The 27088-nt window shown below is 35.9% G+C and overlaps 1 protein-coding gene across 2 annotated transcripts; it reads left to right on the top strand.

Annotated features, from left to right (window-relative positions):
- The first annotated feature begins 196 nt into the window (after positions 1–196).
- LOC135740379 (guanine nucleotide-binding protein G(olf) subunit alpha) lies at positions 197–26262 on the top strand. Of its 2 annotated transcripts, none has more exons than XM_065258694.2 (12): positions 197–845; positions 8070–8142; positions 10032–10086; positions 10165–10284; positions 12393–12490; positions 22696–22750; positions 22991–23064; positions 23225–23283; positions 23824–23944; positions 24220–24350; positions 25131–25198; positions 25294–26262. In XM_065258694.2, the coding sequence occupies exons 1-12, from the start codon at positions 386–388 to the stop codon at positions 25438–25440; spliced, it is 1461 nt and encodes a 486-aa protein (XP_065114766.1). In that variant the 5' UTR covers positions 197–385; the 3' UTR covers positions 25441–26262. The 2 variants fall into 2 exon arrangements, with proteins under 2 accessions (XP_065114766.1, XP_065114767.1); XM_065258695.2 differs by lacking the exon at positions 197–845 and adding an exon at positions 7330–7847.
- The last annotated feature ends 826 nt before the right edge of the window (positions 26263–27088 follow it).

Genomic DNA, 27088 nt, shown 5'->3' with positions numbered 1-27088 from the left:
ATGATCCTCCCAGAGCCCTCAAAAAGATTTCCCAATGATAAATCCCTAAAAATGCACAAGATTAAAACGCATCCATATGGCCATGCATGTGTCCACTCCTGGTTTTCTGTGGCTGGGCTTTTGGTTTCATTACGGTAAGGTGGACCTGCACTGTCAGCAAGCAGATGTCAGGTGATCCACCGACTGCTGCGCGTAGGTTGGACTGTACGGAAAACACAAAATGACATTTTGTAAATACAGGAGCATCACTTTTGGATTACGCGTGGCCGGAAAATGCAGCACGTACCATCAACTCATATGATCATGCGCTAAATCAAAGCGGGATTTGAGCGTTTATTGTGTATTTATGATCAAATATCAACCGTGAGCGCTGCCTGGCCACACCATGGGGCTTTGTTACAGTCTGCGCCCCCGTTTATTTGGGGATCTAAGTGGATCCATTTCCAACTCGGATTCAGATCACCAACCTCCCGATCCGGGGATGATGATGATGCCGTCTTGCGTCCGGGGATCCCGACGGGACGAGGACTCTGGGGGGAACAACGGTAAGACATCATCCACCTCTCCATTACGCACCGGGGACGCCGGTAAGATCCCGGCCGGGGAGCTCCGCCGTGGAGACGCGGACAGAGCCCTTATCCAAAACGGTGGAGGAGGCGGAGGAAAGCGAAGACTGCAGCTGCTTCACACTCCCAACAGCGCACAAAAGCAGAAGAACTGGGATAAACTGGTGGTGGAAGAGAAGGAGGCCGAGAAAGAAGCCAAGAAAGTCAGCAAGAATATTGACAGGGCCTTGAAGGAGCTCAAGCGGGAATATAAACAAACGCATCGGCTGCTGCTCTTAGGTGGGTGATGCTGACATAAAATCACGTTTTGTGTTTGTTAATGTCGTGTCCCGTTAGTTCTTTTGTAATGCTAATATCTGCGTGACATGTGTAGGCATGGGTGACTTTGACGTCATGAAGCCTGCCTTGCTAAAACCTGTGGTAACCCTTTTAATTAAGGCCTGTATAAATAATACATTAAGGATATATATTATATATATATATTACGCATAACAGATATTTTTATTAATGGACATACATATGTATTTAATGTTTTGTTAGCAATATGGGCCAGGAAGTTTCAATGTGTATATAATAGGAATCTTATATAATAACATAAATAATACAAATGTTAGCAATGCTATTGTTGACACACTATAAATACAGTGGTTTACAAACATGGATGCAATATGACATACAGAACATACACGAGTACAGTAAGTGTTTATTTCTAAACACAGCCTATATGTCTAGCTGACATTACAGTGTGTATTATGAAGCATTATGAATTTATTTTTTAATGCATGTACACATTGCAATCTATCTGTAATGGTGATTTTAAAATGTAAATTTAATAGCTTAAAGGTTTTCTCACTTTTAGATAGGAGGCCCTTGAATAGAAACCGAAGCTAGCATTACTCTCCATCCAATAGTCAGTCGTCTTCAGGATTTGCTTAGTGTCTGCAGTTGAGGAAGATATCAGATATTAAAAATTTGCTCATGAAATTTGTCAGCATGGGTATCATGCTTTGATAAGATACCAGAATTAGTTATAGTACAAAGAATGCATTTTTGACCTTTGGAGCAATTCATACACACTTCTTTATAGACCCATTAGAAGTTAAATTCCAAAGAACCTGCAGAGCTAACGTTCAAATCAAACCAAGTAAATAAGTATTTACCAATGAGACGCAATAAGGATGTTTTACTTTATAATGATTTTGTTCAAGATGCCTTTATAGGAGTGTGCCTTGAAACAGTTTGTGGATATGTCTCCTTAAGCATTTCCATAAGTGCATGGCACTAAATATATATCACTTCAAAGTAAATGTATTACAATTTTGCATGCTGTTATATCATTATATGATGGCAGGTCAGGTAGCATCTGAGATTAAGATGGACAGAGGTTTTAGTAATCTGGCCTGACACAAACCAGCATTGATATAGCGTTTATAAGGAAAACAATTTTAATAGTTTTCAGGCACAATCTTTGGTGTAGCTAACTAATTTTGGAGATCATATATATATATATATATATATATATATATATATATATATATATATATATATATATATATTATAATATATATTATATATTATCGTATATATATATTAATTTTTTAAATATTGAAATATTAAAGGCCACATGAATGTCTCATCTTTTATCAGTGTTGTGACACTGAGGTCTTGTCAGTTTTTAGAAATTAGTAATAAAATAGACAGAGATGGAGAAGAAAATAAATTGTGGCTTATAAATTAACTTACATGGAGGATATTGGCGAGTTATCTTTAAAGCGTATAGTAGTAGTTATTTTTAGTTTATAAGGATGACACATCCTTGGGAATGTCTTTGTACAAGTTGTACTGTAACCATGTTAGTATCTGGGATATCAAGTATTAGATAACAGTTCCAATATCAACTCTTACTAATAGAGGTAACAAGTCTTTAAGGCCATGAGCTATTTTTGGTATTTATTTATACAACACGACTAGACATGACAGCATATGTTTATGACAACACAAAACAGACCATTTTAAGTTCATTTAAATATTTTTGGACGATTTGTCACAGTTGTTTTGTTAAAAATGGACTTACAGTAAGGCTTTCTGACTGTTCATAACTTTAAAAGCAGTTTGATTATGATAGTAACACTGTCTGGGTTTTTTAGGAAGCAGACAGAAAGTTGTCATACTTCTACACAAGCTGGTATTGTTCCTTTTTGTAGCATTGCAATGTGAAGTGTATGTGTAAACTGAACTTTGTCACCCTGTAAATAGGTTTTATCATTTACTGAAGGTGTACTTTGGCTCTAGTGTGGCCCTTACAGCACATGGCCTGCTAATTGTAATGAACATATTATGCAATGCGCTATGTTGTTTTGAGAGATTGTAGCTTAAGGTCAGAAACATGCAAACTTTTTGTGCTGAAGTGAAAACAAAATGGTGCATTCGCAAAGCATCAGCTATTTATCCAAAAATATTTTGCAATTCATTGGGTGCAAACATTAAGTAAGGGATTATGTAGAGGCATCGGGAAATAAGCCCCGACAGTGTGATCCGCGGAGGGTCTTGTATCACACTGAAGGGGCTTATTTCCCGATAACTACCGGCTGCCTCTACATTATCCCGCTTATTACACGGCTACTTGCCACATAAGAAAAAAAACTGGACATGAATATGAATTTGAAACATTTTATTGGCATATTTGTTTTAAATTAACATTTTTATCCTTCCGCAAAACTTTGCACAGATGCATAAAATGATCGTAATACCTTATTAAGATCCTCTGCTTCATACTTGTCTGTCTCCATTTTTTTCTCTTTTAGTCAGTCTTTGAGAAGTTTTAATGCCCATTCTGTATTTTTTTGTGTGTTGGCTTCGTAGCTGTCATGCTCTATTTTGTCAAGTTCAGTCTCAGTAAGCTCTCAGTGTCTTGTCGTTGTTCATTCTTCTATCCACTGTTTAAATGTTTTGTTTTTTCCGTACATGTTAAAATTAATGTCAAAATCCATTCTTAATTGTGGTTGTCCAGTGTTTGTCACAAGATGGCGCCAAACAGTAATCTTTATTGGCGCGGAGCGATTTTAATCGTACAAGTAGTACCGGCTATGCGTTATTACTTTGGAGCGGTTATTATTCGAAAAGAACGAACCTGCAAATGTCTCAACTGACCAATCAGAATCAAGCATTCCAGAGAGCCGTGTAATAAAGATAAGCTAAAATAATTACTAATTATACATTTGAATCGTACAACATGAAAAACTACAGATTCTTCTAGCAAAAACCATCATCAACATATTACAATGTTAAATAATAAAAATATAAATATTTTGAACCTGCATGTCTCAATGCCTAAAGGTTCATCTAAAAAACATTAAACTATTTCTCATTTTGTGGTCTTTGTTTCAACCCACATGTCACTACTATGACTAAGTGATCATTTTTCAAGTTTTTCCACAATTACTTAATGTTAAAGTGACAGAACTGATGGTTTATTATCGTTTCACAGAACGGACTCTATTTGTTCACTTTCAAAGAGCTTTTTATAGAAACTATAGAAGAAGTGAAAGTCATAATTGTTCTTGTGTAGAAAATAGGAGAAGTACATAGTTTAAAGAAGTTAAATTGACTAAGAGGGCACTGCATAGCATTACATTCTGTTTGATAATTTACTGAAATACTTCTGTTTGAATCTAATATGATCAACCCATTTATACGCATGTCTCCGAAAGTGATGTTATTGTTATCATGCATCTTTTTCGGAAGTATATTTAAATTGATTCCCTATAAACAGACGCTTTTACATTCCTACAAAACTGTGTCACAATAAGTGTAAACTACTGGACAGCATACAGTACACACATCCTTATACTCAGAGTCGTATTTACAATCTTTGGTGTTAATCGTTCAGAAATCATAAATGACTTTTAAAGGGATAGTTCACCCAAAAATTAAAATCCTGTCATTATTTACTCACCCTCATGTTATTCGAAACCGGTATGAGTTTATTTACTCTCTTGAACACAAATGAAGATATTTTGCTAAATGATGGAAAGCGCACAGTTGACGTTACCCACTGATTTGTTTTTCCTACTATGGGCACTGGTGGTCTGCGTTGGGGTCGGTGTTCATGAAACTACATTCAAACCTAATTGGAAAACAAACAGAAATAAAAATATAAAAAATTGAAATAATTTTTTTTTATATGAACAAAAAGTTGTGACAATCCACATTAATAGTATAAATTAGTAGACACTATACTAATTTTAAACTTCCTAGATACTACATAAGCCTATTTGTTTTGGAAATTTTCCATATGTATAGCTACTAATTACCATATTTTCAGTGGCGGCCGGCGACTTTTTCAGAGGGCGCTCGATGCGAAGTTCGTCACAACATGTATGTAGCCCGACGTGTGTGGTTCCTTTTTTCAAAATATGTGTTCTGCGCCTCGAGAGATCCTCTGTGCATCACGTGTCATGTAAGGGATAATGTAGAGGCAGCCGGTAGTTATTGGGAAATAAGCCCCGACAGTGTGATCAGGACCCGATAGTTTCGTAGCTGTTATGCTCTATTTTGTCAAGTTCAGTCTCAGTAAGCTGTCTGTGTCTTGTCGTGGTTGTCGAGTGTTTGTCACAAGATGGCGCCAAACAGACAGTAATCTTTATTGATCTTTATTGGCGCGGAGCGATTTTACTCGTGCAAGTAGTCCGGCTATGCGTTATTATTTTGGAGCGGTTATTATTTGAAAAGAACGAACCTGCAAATGTCTCAACTGACCAATCAGAATCAAGCATTCCAGAGAGCCGTGTAATAAGTGAAAATAAGCGCCCGCTGCAGATGCATCTTAAGGGTTTATGATAAAAGAGACACTAGATACTCGCATAATCTCATGCGTAATCAAACTTTAATGTTAAGGGAGTGTCTTGCGTGTTTTTGTGAACTTGAGCGTCTCTTTTATCATAAACGCTTTTGACACGTGTGCAGCAGGTACTTATTTTGACAAAACACGTGATGCACATGGTTAACATGACGCAACAAACACATATTTTGAAAACTCAAGTAACACACGTGACACTCCGAACACATATTTTGAATTAGCGCCCCTGGGATGAGCAGTCACGAGCCGCCACTGCTGTATTTAGTACAGTTGAACTATTCACAATTATAGTTATTACTACATTAACAAAGTAACTACTGTAAAATACCCCAGTGTACTACAATTACTATAGTAAACACTATGGTGTGGTTTCCCAGACAGGGTTCAGATTAATCCAGGACTAGACCTTACTTATATTAGGACATTTTAAGTAGTTTTTACAAACAAACCTTACAAAAAACAATACTCTTGTGCATCTTGAGACAAAACAATGTCACTATATGTCAAGATATGTCAGTTCAAATTGTTTTTAAATTAAGGCAGATCAAATTTTAGTCTGGGACGAAACCGCCCCTGAATATTTTTTATATTTATAGAACATTCATCATAGTGACCACATGAACTTATTATCGATATACAAGATATGCATATTGTAATAAACTTTAAATATTTTTTAGTATAGGCTACTAATTATAGTATTTACTACAGTTGAACAATTTATTATTATTATTACAACAGAAGCCTACATTTTACTATGGTATAGTTAATTTGTTATTACTGTAGTATTTTACAGTAGTTACTTTGTTAATGTAGGCTATATTGCCTATACTTAAATACTTAAAGTTTATTATAGTTATTACTACAACAGTATAGCATACATTAACAAAGTAACACCTGTAAAATACTACAGTATACTACAGTTTACTATGGTAAACACTAAATATATTTTATTTTTATTTATAGGATTTTTTTTTATTGATTTACAAAATATACACATTGTAATAAACTTTAAGTATTTAAGTATAGACTACTAATTACAGTATTTAATACAGTTAAACACATAACTATAGTTATTACTATAACAGTAAAGCCTACATCAAAGGGGACATATCATGAAAATATGACTTTTTCCATGTTTAAGTGCTATAATTATGTCCCCATGCTTGTATCAACCTAGAAAATGTGAAAAAAAGATCAACCCAGTAACTTAGTTTTGCTAAACCATTCTCTGCAAGCATGTGAAAAAATAAGTCATTAAAATTTGGCTCCCCTTGTGATGTCAGAAGGGGATAATACCACCCCGTAATCTGCACTATCCAACCACAGCACTGCAGGGATCAGCTCGTTTGCATGGCACATTTTGTTCACATCTACAAAGTGGCAATTTTATTATATATATATATATATATATATATATATATATATATATATATATATGACATTTTTATCTAGAACTTCACATATGTTCTCTGGGGACACCAATGATTTATTTGACATGTTAAAAGTCCCCTTTAACAATGTAACTACTATAGAATACTACAGTATATATTTTATGTTTAAATAATAATTAGGACCACGTGAACATATATTAGAGGACATAAATTCTCTAATAAAAAATGCAAAAATAAACTATTTAAGTAGGCTATTCTAAGACGTTTATTCAGATAAAAATCAGGTCATATAGAAATCACATTTTTATTAGCCTACTGTATAAAACCTAACTCGCTTTGATACTCCTGCAGACTTTAGTCACAGTTCCCACGTCTGTCACGTTTCCCTTTGAATGCTATATTGTGTGTCCACGCGCACAGTAACACCGGTTACATCGTAACATCCGCTCTGTTGTTTTGACGTCGGAACGTGCAGGCGATTTAGTTGTAACGGTTTTCCCGGGTTTTTACCGGGTGTCGCGGATAGAGGCAGTGTTGAGTTACAGACCACAGCAGAGACACGGCACAGTATTTCTCTCACACACAGAGAAATACAGCGAGAGAGAGAGAGGGCGAGAGAAGAGACGGGAAGGGCTCCTGGCAGGGGCTCGTAGAGACCCCCAGATCCACATGCAAGTTCATATCCCACCCTACCGATCGATATGTGATCAATCTCATCAATCCCGTCGGCCGAATGACGCCAGATGCTTCGTACATCGTTGACACAGGAAAAGAAAACCTTCCCGCCGGCGACGGAGGATCTGCTTTTTCCTCTTGTTTTTTTATATATACTCTTAATCGTTTGGATATATCATTCGTAAGGATATCACACAGAGCGGGTTTTAGGGTGTAAGATGGGGTGTTTTGGTAACGGTAAAACCGAAGACCAGCGCATCGACGAGAAAACACAACGAGACACCAACAAGGAAATAGATAAACAGTTGCAAAAGGAGAGACAGGCTTATAAAGCCACACATCGACTGTTGTTATTGGGTAAGAGTCGCCGACATCAGGCGTTTTATGTTTTATATAGGCTGTACATACAAGAGACTGTGTGGTTTTTTTGTTTTTTCAAAAGCACCATGTTTGACAGCTCAAAATGGCATGACGGATCGCACATATCAAGATCACGCCGTGATACCGAAACTGTACGTGTGTGCATATGCATGTCAGACTTGTTATGTGTTTATTTTATGCCTGTGTTTGCATTGGCAGGGGCTGGTGAATCGGGTAAAAGCACTATTGTGAAGCAGATGAGAATTCTTCACGTCAACGGGTTTAACGCAGAGTGAGTAGACGTTTGCTTTTTATAACATCATTTCTAACGCATATGTAACGCCAAATGCATGTGTATGAGGAGGGCTGTGTGAAAGCAAAGACATTTGCTGTGTGTTTATGAAACGTGGGCTTCGTAGTGTTCACGATGCACTAGAAATGCAGGTAGGCCTCAGTGTGTTAAAGTTGCATGCTCACTTCCTTAAAAACAAAGCTGGCATGCAGAACAATGCTGTGGTGTGGACCGAAACCTACTTGACTTAGATATGACAGAAATAACCTGAATTATTTTTATGAATGTGTTTTCCTGCGAGGAAGGTTCTTTAAATAGCCATTTATTTTATACATTTTTATAATCTAAATAACATTTTTTGGATGTTAAAGGTTTGTAAAGCACTTGAAGGAATAGTTCACCCTAAAATCATTTAATCACTCTTATGTTGTTACAAATCTGTATCTGATCAAGACGAAGAAGATATTTTGAGGAATGTATCTAACCAAACTGTTCCTGAGCCCCATTCACTTCCATAGTATTCTTTTATCCTACTATGGAAGTGAATGGGCCTCATGATCAATTTGGTTACAACATTCCTCAAAATATCTTCCTTTGTGTTCATCAGAACAAAGAAATGTATACAGGTTTGAATTTATACATTTTTGGGTGAACTATCCCTTTAATAATAGTGTTGCAATCTATTAAAGGTAATATTATATCCAAAATGAAAGTTTTCATCCTCATTTGTCAGTATTCTCAATACCAAGACCAATACCAAACCTGTATGCAAATATATTTTACAGGAAACAAAAAATTAGATATTTTTTTTAAAGAATCATCATGCTGGTCTTTCTTATCACTTCAGTCCATTTCAACTGTACACAAGGACTATTTTAATATTTTGTAGTAAACTATTTTTTTTATACAAAACAACTTTTTTTATTACAGGCTATGTTTACATGCACCTTTTTATTTAACCGATTGCAGGTTTAACCGATTACGACAATGCAGTTTACATGCACACTAAACATTGCAATCCGAACCAAACAGCACGGGTTGCCAGATTCGCCTATCAAAGCCAGCCCAATGGACATTTGAAACTGTTCACAGCCAGAATACCAATAACTAATTCTAAAAAATTATTTTCATTTGTAACCCACAGAAAAAAAATCAACTCGTTAAAGCGGTTTAAAAGTACCCCAAAACCTAAAGCAGAGGACTTGGCAACGCTTCACACAGCATTTCTCATTCACTTCATGCTTTATTTCTGGACAAATGTACAAAGTTGAGTTGGAGAAAGTTGTTCTTAAGAAGTTTTCAGATATAGTCCAAGAAAACACACTTTTCGAAAGACACAATGCTATTTTATTGCTTTATGTAGCCTTATGTTATGCAGAATGTACAGCGCGTGACCCCATTACCTTAATAATGCGCGTTGCCTTGCCATTGCATGTTTCTGTGATGAGAATCATGTGATACGTAAATAAGAGGTAAATATAAGACGTCACATTAAGCACAATTTTTCTGCGCATGTGCACGAGGTATCTTTGCGTCCGATTGAGAAAATACTACGATTTACGCATACTTTACTCCTGATGATCAGGATCACAGATCGGACTGCACCACCCCTTTCAATACGATTGAAATTTGCATCCGATCAACCTCAATCGTATTAAGATTTACATGAAGGCTTTTCAATCCGATTGAGCCATCATTACGATTACAAACTGATTATTTGGTTGCATGTAAACGTAGCTACTGTGCGGGATTCGAACCCACAATCTTCTTTTAATGTTAATGCAGTACCTCTCCTATTGAGCTACCTGAGCCCTTTTCATGATTAACGAAATTATGTGAAACCAAATTGTGTATTTTATTAATTCCTTCATTTACATTTTCACACGCAGAGAAAAGAAACAGAAAATTCAAGACATTCGTAAAAATGTGAAGGATGCCATCGTGGTAAGTGAGCTTCTCTTCTCTTTATTTTGGCTTTCTTTTCTACGTTGCTCTCATTGCTCGTCATTCTTTCATTTCCAGACCATAGTGTCGGCAATGAGCACTTTAATACCACCCGTTCCGCTTGCTAATCCGGAGGACCAGTTTAGGATCGACTATATCAAAAGCATAGCTCCACTTTCTGATTTCGATTACACGCAGGTAAGAAACCTCATTTTCATAATTTACCCAAGCTGCTTTGAATGACATTTGAATCTTTGCACGCGTTCGCGCGAAAGCTACGGCTACTTTGGTTGAGGTCACCCTCGGATGGTTGTTGAACCGTTTCCTTATGTAGTTCACATGCAAAGCTTTGTGCGATTTTATTCCAAATGTACTTGGATGTTTTTTTGGTGTCGGCTGATAGTTTGAATATATTATGTCACTTTCGGGGTAGGACAGATGCTGACCTCTATGGCTTTTTGTGTGTTTGTGATTTAAGGTGACTGTAAACACTTACAAATATTTTATTATATAGGGTATATATTTTTTATTTAGAAGTTAAGACACTGAGGATTAAAACAATGTCAGATTTTGTCAGCAGTATGGTTGACAAGCTTCTCATTTTAGAAATCTTTTGCGAACATTTCTTTCTTAACGTTGTGAAAGTGGGTTTGATAAAGATGGTTTAAAATGTTAATTGCACGTTTTCTGCTTAAGTGGTCAAAATATTGTCCATCTGATACGCACATTGTGTTAATGTTTTTGAACTAAAGTGTGCTGTTTGTATATGGGGTTTGAAACATTAGATTAGGGCTACTAGATGTGATCTATTATATGCAATATAATATGGTAATGAATATGGTTTGAAAGTAAGTTTGGATTATAATGAAGTATATTTAATAATAATTTATTTAACATGCATGTGCAATCTGCATCAACCTTAAACTTTGACTATACACAACTTTTTAAAGCATAAAACTCATTTAGTAATTACAAACCATCGCTGTATGTGTATTGCGATATCCGATTATTCGAATTTATCTTTCTGCACTACATTTAGATTAACAGATATACAAACAGACGTACAAAAGAGTTTGGCCAGTTCAGAGAGAGTAACATGACAACTTTCAAAGAGTCACATGATGGATTTGGAGCCGTGCTGTCCTGGAGTTTTAATTCCATCACGTTCTGTGTTCGGGATGAACTGATCCCAGAGTTGTGTCTCAATCGAGCTGACGCTTTCTTGTAGCATTGCCATTGTTTCTGTGCTTTCTGAGATGTTTGTTACTGTTAACCTTTGCACAGTAAATGTTGGAGCTGGTGTGGAGAGACAGACGCTGTGCTTTTTGCTTTGTATGGCAACAAAAGATTTCACAAGAAGTCCTGTTATAATCAAAAGGTTAAATTAGAAACTGTTACTCGCACTAAAATACAAGCTTTGCTATAATTTAAAAAAGTTGAGTTGGTGGATTCTCTGTCACTGTCGGATTGCACAAATGTGTCTCTTATTATCTTGAATTGCAGTCAGCAGTGATGTACATCAAACTTAATTTCTATGTAATTTTAACCTAAATTAGATTTTTTTTAAGAATTCATGGCAAATATCTACATTTTCTCATGAATTAAAGTTTTTGCATAATGTTTGTACAGTTGCGTACTAAAAACAGGAGTAGGCTTTTAACGAAAAGTTAAACAAGTAAAAAAAATGTTACTTTTTAATTAATGTTATTAATACTTAAATACTTATAAAGTACTCTAATGAAGTTTCTTTTCCACACCGGTCAAAAGTTTGAAATCACTTACTTTATTTATATACTTAATTTATATTTTTTCACATTACAGAATATTAGTAAACTTATCAAAGCTATTGCATAACACACATGTAACTACTATGGGTATTATTTTGTGACCAAAAGTATCTCAAGTAAATCAAAACTTTTATCATTTGATGTGTTGTCACCCTTTGCCTAAAAAAATTGCAAAATCGTAGTCGTGTCATTTTGTTTTTAGATGAATAAAAAAATATTGAAAAATTTCTATTCAGGGCTCTTATTGGCCGCTTATTCTTCAATATTCAGTCTAAGTCATCTTTTTTTTTATTAAATTTTAGTTTTGTAAGAAAATAAATTCATATTTTTTGTTTCCAAAAATCATCTCAAACATTTACGCACACTTCAGATTAAAATATTTTTAAGATCACGGTTAACATTTCAGTCAGGTGATTGAAAACTTTTGATCGGTAGTGAAAGTTGCTATTATTTGTGCAATCCAAATGCAACGTTGTGTTGTCATAAATGCTTTTATGAACACATTTGTTTTCTTTGCAGGAGTTTTTTGACCACGCAAAGAAACTCTGGGACGACGAAGGAGTGAAGGCGTGTTACGAGCGCTCCAATGAGTACCAACTAATCGACTGTGCGCATTAGTGAGTATCAGCGCTTAAACTCTACCTGAAACTCAGCCGAACAATATATCAGGATGTCTTTATGAAGACGCTCGACTTTGTTGCTTTGTTTTACACGTGATGCTACAGGATAATGCTGTTAGTTGATCGGTTTGCATTGATATTGGCGGTTCAGATGAGTATTTGTGTCAGGTAGGAAGGAGCGAGGAGGTGCTCGGGTCACGAGAGTCGGTCAGCAGCTTTGTTGAACACAGATATCATCAGTATCCAGTGTGGTGCCTGACACATAATGGCGACTGTTGTCTGTTCATCAGAGAAAAGCCTGGAGAAACTCGACAGACACCCAGCTGCTCTGAATACAGGCTTGCTTTCTTTTTTACAATACAGAGAATTCCTCTGTTATACAACTTTAAGTCAATATATGCTCAGATATGTTTGCCGTGATCCAGGTTACTTCGTGGTTGGGACGGTATTTGTGTTTGTTTGAGAAAGCTTCACACTTTTTAGTCTTAATGAAATGATTTATTAGCATTATGTGGAAATCTAGTTGATTTAATAGACGTATTGTTAGGAACAAACTTTATTTAGTTGTGATTCGGTATTGGTTTGCGATATAAAAGCTATAGATTTACTGTACGTTGTATGAATAATGTGAGTGATGTTCATGTGCCGTGGGTGATTGCTGAGATGTTTTAAGTGCCTGTCCCGGGATCAGTGCGGTTGCTTAACGGAAGAGATGCAAACCATAAGAGTCTTTATAATGTTGTTGGAGGTCCGAAATATTTTTTTTATACTTTTGATTGCTTTGAAGTAGCAGCACTTTATAACAGCACAGTGTTTCTCCCTAATAAATTTGGTGATTTTGAGTGATCAGGCAACTATAAATATTCAAGTGGGTTTTTTTGTTATACAAAAACCTTTTTAAAGCACGCTAAATGCCACATCGGGACATTTTAGTTAAATTAATCCAACTTTTTAGATTTAATTTAGCGACATTGTTAAAATATCTTAATGCTTTCAGTGTAAAACTTTATGGCCACGTAAAAACATTCAATGAACTTAAATCGGGAACGGACCCATTGAAACTTAGCGGGCACATGCCACCTCAAATTTTTGACCAAAGTAGATTTTGCATACAAGCTCAAAATCAATGAAGCATCTTTTCATGGGTAAAATATGATCAGTTCTTCACTGTTGTAATCACTTGATTTTATTTGGATGCAATGAAATAAAAAATTATCCAAATCTAGATCATCAACATCTAGGTGCCATCATTGTGCACGGTCAGGGATTAAGTGTGTACAAAGATGTAGTTCAAAGTACATTTTCTTATGTTTATATCTAGATTCACCCCTAGAGGTGGCGCGAAGTCAAATAAAAAATCTGACGAATTAAAAAAATTAGGGCTGCAACAATGAATCGATTAAATTGATAAAAATCTATTAGTGAAAGCGTTAGCAAAGAAATTCATAAATGATTCATTGTGTCGGAAAACGCTGAGATGTTTAAAAGTTGAGTTTAACGCGGAGTGAACACGCACAGTCTCTCTCGCTCGCTCGCTCTCTCTCTCTCTCTCTTTGTCTCTCCGTCTCTATAGCATACACGTGTATGTTTTTTTATGTTAGTCCATTTTTATTTTATTATTACTTACTTATTAAGATTTCAATTCTGTTTTTGAATAAAGTGTTGGAAATAAATTAGGGATGCACCGATAGGAATTTTTGGGCCGATATCAATTTAAATAGACAACTTCTGGCCGATACCGATGCCAATACCGATATTAAACACTTGTATACAATACTATACAGTTGATCTATTAGCTGGTTTATTTCTACATCAACTTATTTTTACTGAACATGGATTGGATCTAATTCAACATTCAACTGACCAACATAATAAGAGAGGCACAAATTAAGCTAAAACAAATATAATAAGACAGCATGACAACCTTCAAAGGTGGTTTTTGCTATTCAGGATTTATTTTATTAACAACATTAACAAATTTTTTACATATAATAGATTTCTTTATGCAGTTAATTATTAAACAATCAGTATCGGCCTTTCTCGTGCTATTGCCGATATGCAGATGGTTTCAAATTCATCAAAAATCGGCCGATACATCGGTGCATCACTAAAATAAATGCTTTTTTTTATTATCCGATTCATCGATTAATCGAAAAATAATCGACAGATTAATCGATTATTAAAATAAGGTATTACCAATGGCTATGTTTATAGGCTAGTTTTAAAAAATTATGTGCTTTCAAAGCAACTAAGTAAATGTTGAATACAGCATTACATTTAGATGTAATTACGTTGCATTAAATGTTTCTTTTTATTCACTGTTTGTGCAGTGTCGATCATTACAGACAATCAAAGACGTCACGCAACCGTTGAGCGAGTTGTGTAAAATAACAATAAAATTATTCATAAACACTTCTTTTTTTGTCTGTCTAGTCTATTAGAATATGCGTTATGTATTAAAGGTTTTGAGGTTTCATTGACGTAAATAATTATGATTACAGTATGATGGGTAGCCCCCTTAAAAAATTGGTGCATGACGACCCTAGGGATGCAAATATTAGTACAATAATTATTTATTATTTTCTGGACGCACACACAGATTCCCAAAAATACACTGATAATGTGTCCCTGATTTGTCCCAGGATCGTTTTTGGTTTATTCACACTGCCAGTGATTTTCGTAAAGATTTCGTAAATTTTGAGAGATTTTTCCCACATCCGTCTTCAGTTTGCGAATTATCTGTATTTTCTTTCTCGAGAAATCATTGCGTATCGTATCATTAATCTGACGATTTCAGCACGTATGGTTAGGAGCTTCCTGGACTCATTCCAGTTTGCAGACATATCTTTCTTTTAAAACCTCTAAACAAAGGCTGAACAATATCTATGTGGTTGCGACTAAACATGCGTCATCACTGCGACGCACCCCTTACGGCATTGTTCTGCATCTCGTCACACAGGGTGCGTTTCGGGACCGATCCCGGCAATGTTACTAGGTCCTGATCTCGGGATCAGTCCTGGGATCGATTCCAGTATGCGTTTGCGTTCACACAAAAGGCTGTCTGGAAATTTTATGTCAATTTTCTTAGAGGTTACAGATGGTCAGGTTCTCTTATCAATGTACTGTTTTAACGGTTTGCTGAAAGTTTGTAAAAACTTGTTTTATACATCACAGAGGCTTCCTTAACATCTGATACCTTGAAGTTAGTAGGACATGCAAAACGTGTTCAAACATTGTTCAGCATGAACTGGAAAAACTATTTTAAGGTTACACTCCCTAACTGATATTAAAAGTCTGTTTTGTTGTGTCTGTGGCTTTTAAACCGTATTCAGTGTGACCCGTGAGATCATTTCACCATCCCTCGTGATTGTGGGACATCTGTCTGCGTTTGTTTCTCTATTGTGTGTCTAGTTCAGGATTATAAATAGAAAAAGAAACTGGCTCGCACCGCAGCCGAGAGCTCGCCAGCGTTTAAACCACAGAGACGCACACAACTGCGTGTTTGTGCAAAAGAGGGCCGTTGACATCACGCTTTTGGAAAGATGGTACGGCTCAAAGAGAGACTTTTTGAGAAATGGTGAACGCGCCAGGCCGAGCGAAAGCTCCCAGTTGTGTGCGCAGGCTGTATGGAGATTGCGGTCGGGATGTCTGCCCCCCTCCGCACCCTCCACTGCTGCTTATGTAAAGGAACAGAGCAGCCGCCAGCCGGGCCAAGCAAGAGCTATTTTTAGCCCGGCACTGCAGAGCACTCACTGGCGGAGGGCGTCACGTGTTTGTGCGCGCCGCCGAATCAAAGGGAGTATCCCGGCAATGCGCGTAAACAAAGGAAGGTCAGAAAGAGAAGGTGAGGCGCAGAAAGGGCTCGTGCGCGTGTGTGTGCGCGCTTATACACATTAGGCCCTTATAAGTGCTTCAAGGGGAAGAACATTCATTTATAAGCAAGGATTCTCTCTCTCTCTCTCGCTCGTTCGTCCTGCCTTTTTTGCATAGATGCACAAACAAACAGGCACACGTGCAGCTGATAAAAATAGCAACAGATTATGAAGCCGTTTTTAGCATCCGGGACTATTTCAGAGAAATTCGTCAGCATTCAGGAGAAAATAGAAATCGTCCTGCTTAAAACCTCAAAAACCAGTAGTGATTTTAAAAATATCTTGGCATTGTATTAATTACAGCTTATGGTTAAAATCCTTGCACAAATTTGTAACATGTATGAGACCTTTAAACTTGCTTATGCTTTATATTTAAAACTATAAGAAACAATCTGTTACAAGGGATAAGGGTTACATTTTAAGTCTACATTTATGCATTTGGCAGACGCTTTATTTCAATTACACAGTATATATTTTTATCGTTATGTGTGTTCCTGTGACCCTTTACGCTGCCGACGCAATTTACACGATCAGATATTTAAGAATTGTTTTATTTTTATTTACATCCAAACCTCAATCAACCCGTAAATGATACACAAATTGATATTATTAGATGTTAGAAGGACTTTAACATAACCAGTATCATTTAAAGCAGCGGTTCTCAAACTTTTCGGCGTGCGGCCCTCCTTGTGTTTGGTGCATCCCTTCATGGCCCCCCAAAGAATATTTATGACACAAACATTGTAAAACTTAAAATTTAAATAAAAAAACATTAAATTATGCAATGTAGTGCTGTTGGTTAGTATCCTCTTTTTTTGATGTTTAATTACACAGAATTTATGATAAATTAATGTATTTTATAAAATGTTATAAAACTTAGGGGCCCCCTGGCACCATCTTGGGGCTGTGGCCCCTAGTTTGAGAACCACTGATTTAAAGGAATAGTTCACCCAAAAATGAAAAACTTGTAATTATTTGATCACCCTCAAGTTGTTACAAACTTGTATACATTTCTTAAAAGGAAAAAAATGTGTAATCAAGCAGGAAACGGGGCACCATTGGCTTACATAGTAGGAAAGAAAAATACTATTGAAGTCAATGGTGCTCAAAAACATATATCTTCATTTGTGTTCAGCAGAACAAAGATATTTATACAGCTTTGATGACGACAATTTTCCTTTTTGTGTGAATAATCGCTTTAAAGTATGAAAATCTTCCATTGAGTCCTGCATAGGCATTATCCTGGACCATAACGCGACCCTGTGACCCGAATCTAGTACTGCCACATTTTAACACCAAACTCAACCCGAGCCTAAAACTTTCTTCTTTTATTTCAGTTCCTCTATTAATATGTGAGCCAAACCACACAGGCCGCACGATGTTGCAAAAAAAAACCTATGTTGTGCGAGAACTTGCTAAATAATGCGACGTGTGATATAATGATGCTTTATATTTGTAAAAGAAATTGTAATTAAAAATAAAATATTTCCGATATTCATAGCCAATAATTCAGACTGATATCTGCCGATGCTAATATATATTATGCTAGTTAAACTTGCATTAACTAGGGCTGTCACGGTTATGAAATTTGACTGGTGGTTAATTGTCTAATAAATTGTGGGGATTATGATGATTAATTGCCTGTTTTAGGGCTTTGGCGATTATGACGATTAATTTTCTGTTTTATTGGTTTGACATTTTAATTCTTAATTTTTTTCTTTGCTCATGAAATAATTTTCACATACTGTTGTGATTATTTAAATTAAATATTTTGGTCGCGGTTTACCTGGCAGCAAATATTAATACACATAACACATATTTAAAAGTAATCTGATACTATCTCATTCATGCAGGCGCTGCAGCTCCCCCTTGTGTTTTTTAGAGAGATGTGCAATCATTGCGGTGATCTGAAATCATCGCGATGAGGTCAAACAACCTGATGAGATGATTATTTTATCACTGTGATAGCCCTAGCATTAACTAAACACTGAAGATAAAATTTTGTGAATGTTATGCATTCATATAACGACCATTAATATTGAACATTAAACTTAATTTTTTTACATTTTCTATACTCAAAGCTTAAATGTATTGCATTTTCCTGTTCTCTTTTGATTGACAGGATATATTGGCAATGACTATCGGCTGTTTTTAAACTACCGTCCGATAGCCAAGTGAAAAAATTGCGTTTATCGTCCGATACCGATTATTGGGCGATATATTTGTGCATCTCTAATTTAAATCATTCAGTTTTGCGTATGTGTATAGCGATGGTCTTTTGATACATCTTGCTGTCTTATGACATGTACACAAGTTCCGTTACAGTTTTATAATAAATATTTGTAATATTAGTTAATTTTTTTTAAACACATGCCCAAACTCGAATCAGATCATATGCGATAGCCAACCTAAGCCGAAAGCTGTGTGTATTTTGTATATGTTTGTCGAAAAGAAAAATGTAATCTACACTTAAAGGTGCAGTGTGTAATTTTTAGAAGGATCTCTTGACAGAAATGCAAAATAATATACAAAACTATATTATCAGGGGTGTATAAAGACCTTTCATAATGAACCGTTATGTTTTTATTACTTTAGAATGAGACGTTTTTATCTACATACACCGAGGGTCCCCTTACATGGAAGTCGCCATTTTGTGCCACCATGTTTCTACAGAACTTTTATTAAGTTGTCTCCAATCATGACATGTTTGTCCTGTGGTGGCTACCGTAGCTTCTCTATGCATTTCAAAAGCGAGGGGTGAGCTGTGAACTGAGCTGTTGGTTGCAATTTGGAACCTCACCACTAGATGCCGCTAAAATTTACACACTGCACCTTTAAAGGGACAGTTCACCCAAAAATGAAAATTCTGTCATTTACTCCTCACGTTGTTTTAACACCTGTATGAGTTTTATTTTTATTTCACAAAAGAAGATATTTCATTATAAATGATTGTAAGCACACAGCTGCTTTAACCATTGACTTCCATAGTAGGAAAACAAATATTATGGAAGTATTGTGATAAATGATAAAGAAGATATTTTGATAAATGATGTTAAGCACAGTACCCATTGAATTCCATCATATTTGTTTTTCCTACTATGGAAGTCAATGGTTACAATCAGCTGTGTATTTACCATCATTTCTCAAAATATCCTCTTTTGTGTTCATCAGAAAAAAAGAAATTCATACAGGTTTAGATCAACATGAGAATGTGAAAAAGATGACATAATTTTTGTGTGAACTATCCCTTTAAGAACTGTAATTTCTTTTTTTTGGGGTTGTTTTATGTTACAGGGTAATGTTAGAGCTCCGCTAATCTTCTTGAACATCTGATATGCCGCTCCTATAAACCTTCAAAGCTATTGAAGTTAGTAGGACATGCAAAATGTGTTCAAACATTTCTCATATTGTTCAGTGTAAACTGGTTCAACTGGTTTTGGAAAGACTCCAGGTGCAGTTTCCTTGTGGTTTCTGATCTTAAACAGTGTACACAGTGGCCATTGAGTTGAATCTGATTATCTTATCTCCCATACAACACATTCAGAAGATGTCTGCTTCTCATAGTCATAAAAACCATCATGATATGTTATTTACAACTGGGGAGAGATGAAATAAAACATTTAAATAAAGCACTAGACTTGGATGAGCCATAATAATGGCCATTGGTTGAGGTGGTTTGTTTGGTCAACGTGCAGGTTTTGTTTTTATCCTACGGTCAACCTATAAACTAAAGTTTATTTTGCTCCACGTGATTCAACCTAAAGAATTTGTTTGGATTGTTTGACCTTCGTGTCCTACGGAAAACATTTTGTACGTGCAAAAGCGCACAAGGTGGTGACTTGGCATCTCGTCCTTACAAATACTGTACTATAACAACTGTTGACTGATAGATACCCTGACCACATCCTGTCCTTATCCTACACAAACACTAATGCACATGATGCCTATACTGTATACTTCTTAAGAGAAACATAGGGCTGTCACTCAAAGATCACAGATCAATGGGCTTCAGTTAGGGTGGAGATCTTCATAACTCAATGAGGTTTACTGCAGCAGGACAGACATGCGCCCTCTGGAGGTCAACGCTGGAAATACACCAGCAGTTTGGATAGCAAAAAAGTACTTTTTTGGAGCATTTATCATTGCTAATATGTGGAAATATAGGGGTGATTGTATAATTGCAGGAACATTTGGTTTCCAAAGTAATACAGTTGTGCAAATGTTTGTATTTTTACCGTTTTTTTATTGAAATAATTTGCATGATTTATTATCGCGACTAATCGTTTGCAGAATAAAAGTTTTTGTTTACATATTAAATGTTTGTGTAATGTGTATAATAATTATGTATATATAAATGCACACACATATTTATGAAATATTTGCATGTGTATAAACGTTTGTATATTATATAAATATTTATTATATCATTATACATACATGTGTTTGTATTTATATATACATAATATTTGTTGATGTACGGTGTATAATAAATATGTAAACAAAAACTTTTATTCTGCAAACGAATAGTCGTGACTAATCATTAGGCAGTACTACAAAAGTGTATGAACTGCATTGTTGTTATTCCTCTTTAAGATCAATTCTGTGCTTGATGTTTTCATCTGAAAGTTTTATTTCATCTAAAATATTAAAATGTTGATCAAAACAGTATGTGAGTTGTACTGATAAATATTTTGAATCGAGTCTATGGGGCAACCATACAAATGCTTTTTAAACATATTTTCTGTTTACTAATGTCATCTGCATTACAGTAATTTACAGCAAACCTGTAATATTTCTTTAAATGCAGTAATATGACCAGTGACCGGTTGCATAAACATAGCCGTGAAGTTAAAACGGTCTCCTTAAAGGGATAGTTCGGCCAAAAATAAAAATGACCCCATGATTTACTCACCCTGAAGCCACCCGAGTTACATATGTCGATCCTTTTTCATACGATGTGGAAGCTAATATAGTTATCGCTAAAGTCTGAACCTTTACTATTTACATTTAAATTAGACCAGTCTTCCTTTAATGTAACATGGCGCGTAGTTGGACGATTGAAAAAAAGTGTACGTGAAATTTGCGTAAATTTGCCGACTTTAGCTTGCTTGTTGTCTCAATATGTATGTATATATTTAGCTAAAATTAAGTAAAGAGCGTTTTTACAACTTACCAGATTGTCTGACCTCCTCTCTCACTTTCTTCCAAGCAAGATCCGTTTTTGATCCCGTTTCTAAAAAAGTACCTCCGGGTGTCCACATACAGCGACATTGACTTTGTCCTCCGTTGTTCTTTCGTATATTTGCTTTAACTCATGTTAATGTAATAGCGTCACTACTAAATTTGGTTAACGCAAAGTCAACCTAGAAAATGTGATGAAGATCAACCCAGTAACTTCGTTTTGGTAAACCATTCTCTGCAAGCATGTGAAAAAACAGGTCATTGAAATTTGGCTCCCCTTGTGATGTAAGAAGGGGATAATACTGCTCCTTAACCTGCACTATCCAACCACAGCACTGCCATTTAGTACAGAGATCAACTCATTTGCCTTTTAAAGGACACACCCAAAATGGCACATTTTGCTCACACATACAAAGTTGCAATTTTAACATGATATAATAAATTATCTATATGATATTTTGAGCTAAAACTTCACATACGTACTCTAGGGACAGCAAAAATGTATTTATCATCTTAAAAAGTCTTGTGAAACGTCCCCTTTAACACTTAATTCGCTTCAGGTGTAAATGCACCATAACAGTTTTAAGATTAATCTAAGACGTTTTTGCAACCGGCCTCTTAAGCTAAAGCATCAAATGAAATGAAACGCAAGAGCCAATATCTCCATACAAACCCTTTATCTCTCGATCACTTGTCGTTACAGATTGTCTTGTCACAAGCTTGAGTCTATATTTGTGTGCGTTTGTGCTGAAAGCAGTAATATCACATGATGGTCACAGAGTCTTGAACTAATATTTTACCTCTTTGCAGGAAACTGAGGGCTTGTTGTCTAACATACTTCAGCAAACTAGCTGTAGGGATGTTTTCAAGGGTTTAGTTTTCATTCAGGTCCAGTGAGTATCAGATATATGACACGGCAACAGGCATATATATGTGGATCTTGTCAGACATATTTGGAAGTGATGTTGCTTCATTGATGACCTTTTTGTCTGATATGATTCAAATGGTGAAACACACAAACCGTGCATTAATGTATGATTTATAGATTATAGTGTAAATATAAATATAGTCATGAGTCAACGTTTTTCTCGTCAAAACGCGTCAAGGACAATGTGCAAAGCTGTAATTTTTGTGTATTTTATTTTATAGTTTTCTTGATCGGATCGACGCAGTGAGACAAAGCGACTACACTCCAACAGATCAGGTACATAACCAAAGTTTCTCACCAAACATTTCTTGACCTTAGACCGCTGGTTAAGATTATATTCTCTCTCTCATTTGCTTTCAATTTAAAAGTACTTTATTGGCATGATTGTGTGCACTTGCAATATTGCCAAAGCATTATACAAAACAAGAAAAATACTATAACACAATAATACTAACAAACACTAAGGTGAAATTAAGCTAGGATGATGAATGAAGTCTGTCTCTCTCTCTTTCTCAGGACTTGCTTCGCTGCAGAGTTTTAACATCAGGGATTTTCGAGACGCGATTTCAAGTAGACAAAGTCAACTTTCAGTGAGTCCACTTAATTTGAAATATTTACTGAAGTAAATAAAAATGGAAAATGTTTTAGTTTTGTTTGAAGCGTCATAATTCATGTTGTCCACTAGAGGGAGACATTATACAGTCTTAATCTGTCTCTCTCTGTCTCTCTCTCTCTCTCTCTCTCTCTCAGCATGTTTGATGTAGGGGGTCAGAGAGACGAAAGAAGAAAATGGATTCAATGTTTTAATGGTAAATTGTGTTGTAATAAAATCAAAGCAAATACAATTTTTTTTAACATTTTGTTTTTGTCACTTTGGATTAAAGCGTCTGCTCTGCTTAAATGTAAATATGTAAATTAGGTCTGTCAAAAGATAAATCGTTATTAATGGCATACAAAATAAAAGTTTGTTTTTGCATAATATAACTGTGTGCAATTATTATGTATATATAAATACACACACACACATGCATGTATTTAAAAAACATTTGCACGTATTTGTATATTTTTTTAGGTTTATATATATATATATATATATATATATATATATATATATATATATATATATATATATATATATATAAATAAATAAATAAATAAATAAATAAATAAAAATCTTAGATGTATGTGTGTATTTATATATACATAATAATTACACACAATACATACACAAATATATTCTGCAAACACAAACTTTAATTTTGTATGCCATTAATCGTGATTAATCGTTTGACTGCCTAATGTAAATGCATGCTGGTGAAGCTTGTTGCTGATTGGCTCTTTCTCCACAGACGTCACAGCGATCATCTTTGTGGTTGCGAGCAGCAGCTATAACATGGTCATTAGGGAAGACAACAACACAAACAGGCTACGGGAGGCACTCGATCTTTTCCGCAGTATCTGGAACAACAGGTAATATCTTTATTCTGTTACTTGGTATTAACTCTTTCCCGGCCAGCGGTTTTAGAAAAGTTGCCAGTCAGCGCCAACATTTTTATGATTTTCACCAAAGCTAAATGTCTTCCAGAATTTTTTTTCTTTCAATATATAAACATACAATATTTTAAATGAAAGAACAGACCCTGTTTTTTATGTGTATTTTAGTTTTTATTGAAAAGAGATGTACAACATGCTTTAGTGAAAGTAGCTTTATTGACTCCTGACATTTGTTTTCATCTTTTTTGCAGATGGTTACGGACGATTTCTGTCATATTGTTTCTCAACAAGCAGGACATGCTGGCAGAGAAAGTATTAGCTGGAAAATCCAAAATTGAAGATTATTTCCCTGATTATGCCCGATATACCATACCAGATAAAGGTACAGCGTTTCCTCATCGTGTATTTCACAGATCAACATGGAATCAAATTTGACTTTTTATTACAACTTAATAAATACATACCTGATACATGGGACATTACTGTTATACTACTACTATTAAAACTCCCAAATAAATATAAGTTTTAGTCTCGTTTATCCTATACCCAGTAAACAAAAGCTGTCATTTCGCTGTCTAGTTTAACTATAGACCCAATATTGTAGAGTAAACCACTTCTAGACAAAATAAACTTGATTTTGCTTAAAATAACTTAAGATATTACATCATGTAAACAAAGTCTTGGGGTTAGACGTCTATTACATTTTCACTGACTTTGAGGCTAGACATCTGGGCTGTGTTTGGACGAATATTACATGTCTTTTAAAGGTGCAGTGTGTAATTTTTAAAAGGATCTCTTGACCGAAATGCAAAATAATATACAAAACTATATTATCAGGGGTGTATAAAGACATTTCATAATAAACCCGTATGTTTTTACTACCTTAGAATGAGACGTTTTTGTCTACATACCAGGGGTCCCCTTACATGGAAGTCGCCATTTTGTGCTGCCATGTTTCTACAGAAGCCCTTAACGGACAAACTTTTTTACTAAGTTGTCTCCGAAGATGTTTATCTGGTGACATTTACTGTAGCTTCTCTATGCGTTTCAATTCGTTGCAATTCGCAACCTCACCACTAGATGCCACTCAAATTTACACACTGCACCTTTAAACTCAAAATTGCTTGCTGGGAAGTAATCAGTTTGGACTTTTATATTTCAGTAAGTCCTGAACCAGGAGAGGACCCGAAAGTGACAAGAGCCAAGTTTTTTATCCGCGATGAGTTTCTGGTTAGTGTTTTACAATTATAATAAGCAGAATAAAAATGAGTACAAAGTATAAATATATTTTCGACACTCACGTGTTTCTTAATTTGTCATTCCAGAGGATCAGTACGGAGAGCGGAGAGGGCCGTCACTACTGTTACCCCCATTTCACGTGTGCGGTGGACACAGAAAACATCAGACGGGTGTTCAACGACTGCAGAGATATCATCCAGAGGATGCACCTGCGACAGTACGAACTCTTGTGATCTCCTCGCCGGGACCCTCGTGCTCTTTACGAACGTGTCAGCGAACTCCCCTGCCCCGTCTACACCGAAACAAGGCCAAAACCGCAGACGACGAATACTACTGACGTTTATACGACCACCTTTCTGTCCTCGAGTTGCTTTTCTGTTTTTAAATGGTTATTTGGTTCGGTCGGGTGTAGGACGGGAATTCTTCGCCCGTGAATCTTTTATTTGGATCGCCTTTATTTCCGCCATTCCACAAAGCCTCCGGCTACCTCCTTATGTTTTGTTAAACATTAAAAATTATAAAGTTGTGTGTGTATATACGTGCCGCCTGTCGGTTTATGAAGATCGCATCACCTTGTGACCTCCGCGAGCCCTAGTTTTACACCCTGAACCTTGACGTTCTGACCTTCAGGGCTCTCTGCTGCTTTCCGTGTCCAAACACTGAAGAGCGCCCGCGGACAGAAACAGGGCAGGGTGGGGGGCAGAGGGTTGTCAAACACTGGGAAAAGGAGGAAAAAGACCACGCAGTAAAGTAACGCACTCTTCTTTCACGAGATGGACACAATGTAGCATCACACCATGATTTTCTCGGTCCCGCTCGAGGATGCGGAAGGGGTCGGAGGGTGCGTCCTCGTCAACGGGAAGGGGCGGAGCTTTCACAGCGGCTCTGGGAAGACGATTATCGGAGCTCGTTCATGGAGATCCCCATTTCTTATTTTAGTTTCTTAACTTGTACAGACTGTGCAAGGGTGATTTGTTTTCCTTTCCTGTACAGACTATAAAATGTTATATTATTTTGTACAACTTTATTGAAAGAGAGTAAAAAATCTACTTGTAGATCTTTGTGCCTTGATTATGGCTGTACCTGTAAATGAAGCTGAGATATGTTTTTGACTGCGCTGTACAGCTTGATGTCACCCCGTCGGCAGAAGGGACTGTGGATGGGAACCTAATCTGTAGGGTTTCGTTTCTTTCTGTTCGGTTATTTGTTTATCTGCTTTGTTTATATAAAAGAGTAAAAAATCTTTATTAAAAAAAAAAAACATGATAAATATAGGAACAAAAATCTTAAACCTGTATACATTATGCAAATTGAAAAATATTGATCCTCCTCTTACCTGCGGTTATGATCAGATAAAACAGCACCATGCCTTTCTTTCTATTTTTCCTTTGTTTTACGTTTGATTTTAATTCTCAGCTTTAAAAACGAAAACTGAAAAGTGTCCAAAATCACAACCTGGTGTTGTTTTCAGAGGAAACTTTTTTTTGGATATGAAGTATGTCTGCGATATATATTCACATTTGTGTCTGTGTGTATGTGCGCGCGAGTACAAGAGAGAAATATTGAGCCACAGACGCATGACGTGTGTGTGTGTGTGTGTGTGCGCGTGTGTGTGCAAGAGTGCATTGTGTGCACCCTTTTATAAATGTGCGTACATGTAAATTTATAGGTCTATATAAATATATATGTACAATTCTACATGTTTAATTATGTGTGTGTTGGTGTATACATACCTTTGTATGTATACAGTGAAGATGTGTACTTACACACATAGGTAAGCATGTCTAGGGTGAAATGAATAAATGAGAGTGCAATATTGAAAGCAACTGTTCGTGTCCCACCATTTACAACCCATCATACACCAAACATAGAAATTGATTT

This window comes from Paramisgurnus dabryanus, chromosome 22, assembly GCF_030506205.2.
Source record: "Paramisgurnus dabryanus chromosome 22, PD_genome_1.1, whole genome shotgun sequence".
Classification (NCBI taxonomy): Eukaryota; Metazoa; Chordata; class Actinopteri; order Cypriniformes; family Cobitidae; genus Paramisgurnus; species Paramisgurnus dabryanus.
Note: the sequence above shows the minus strand (reverse complement) of the source record. Positions and strands in the feature narration are given on the sequence as shown.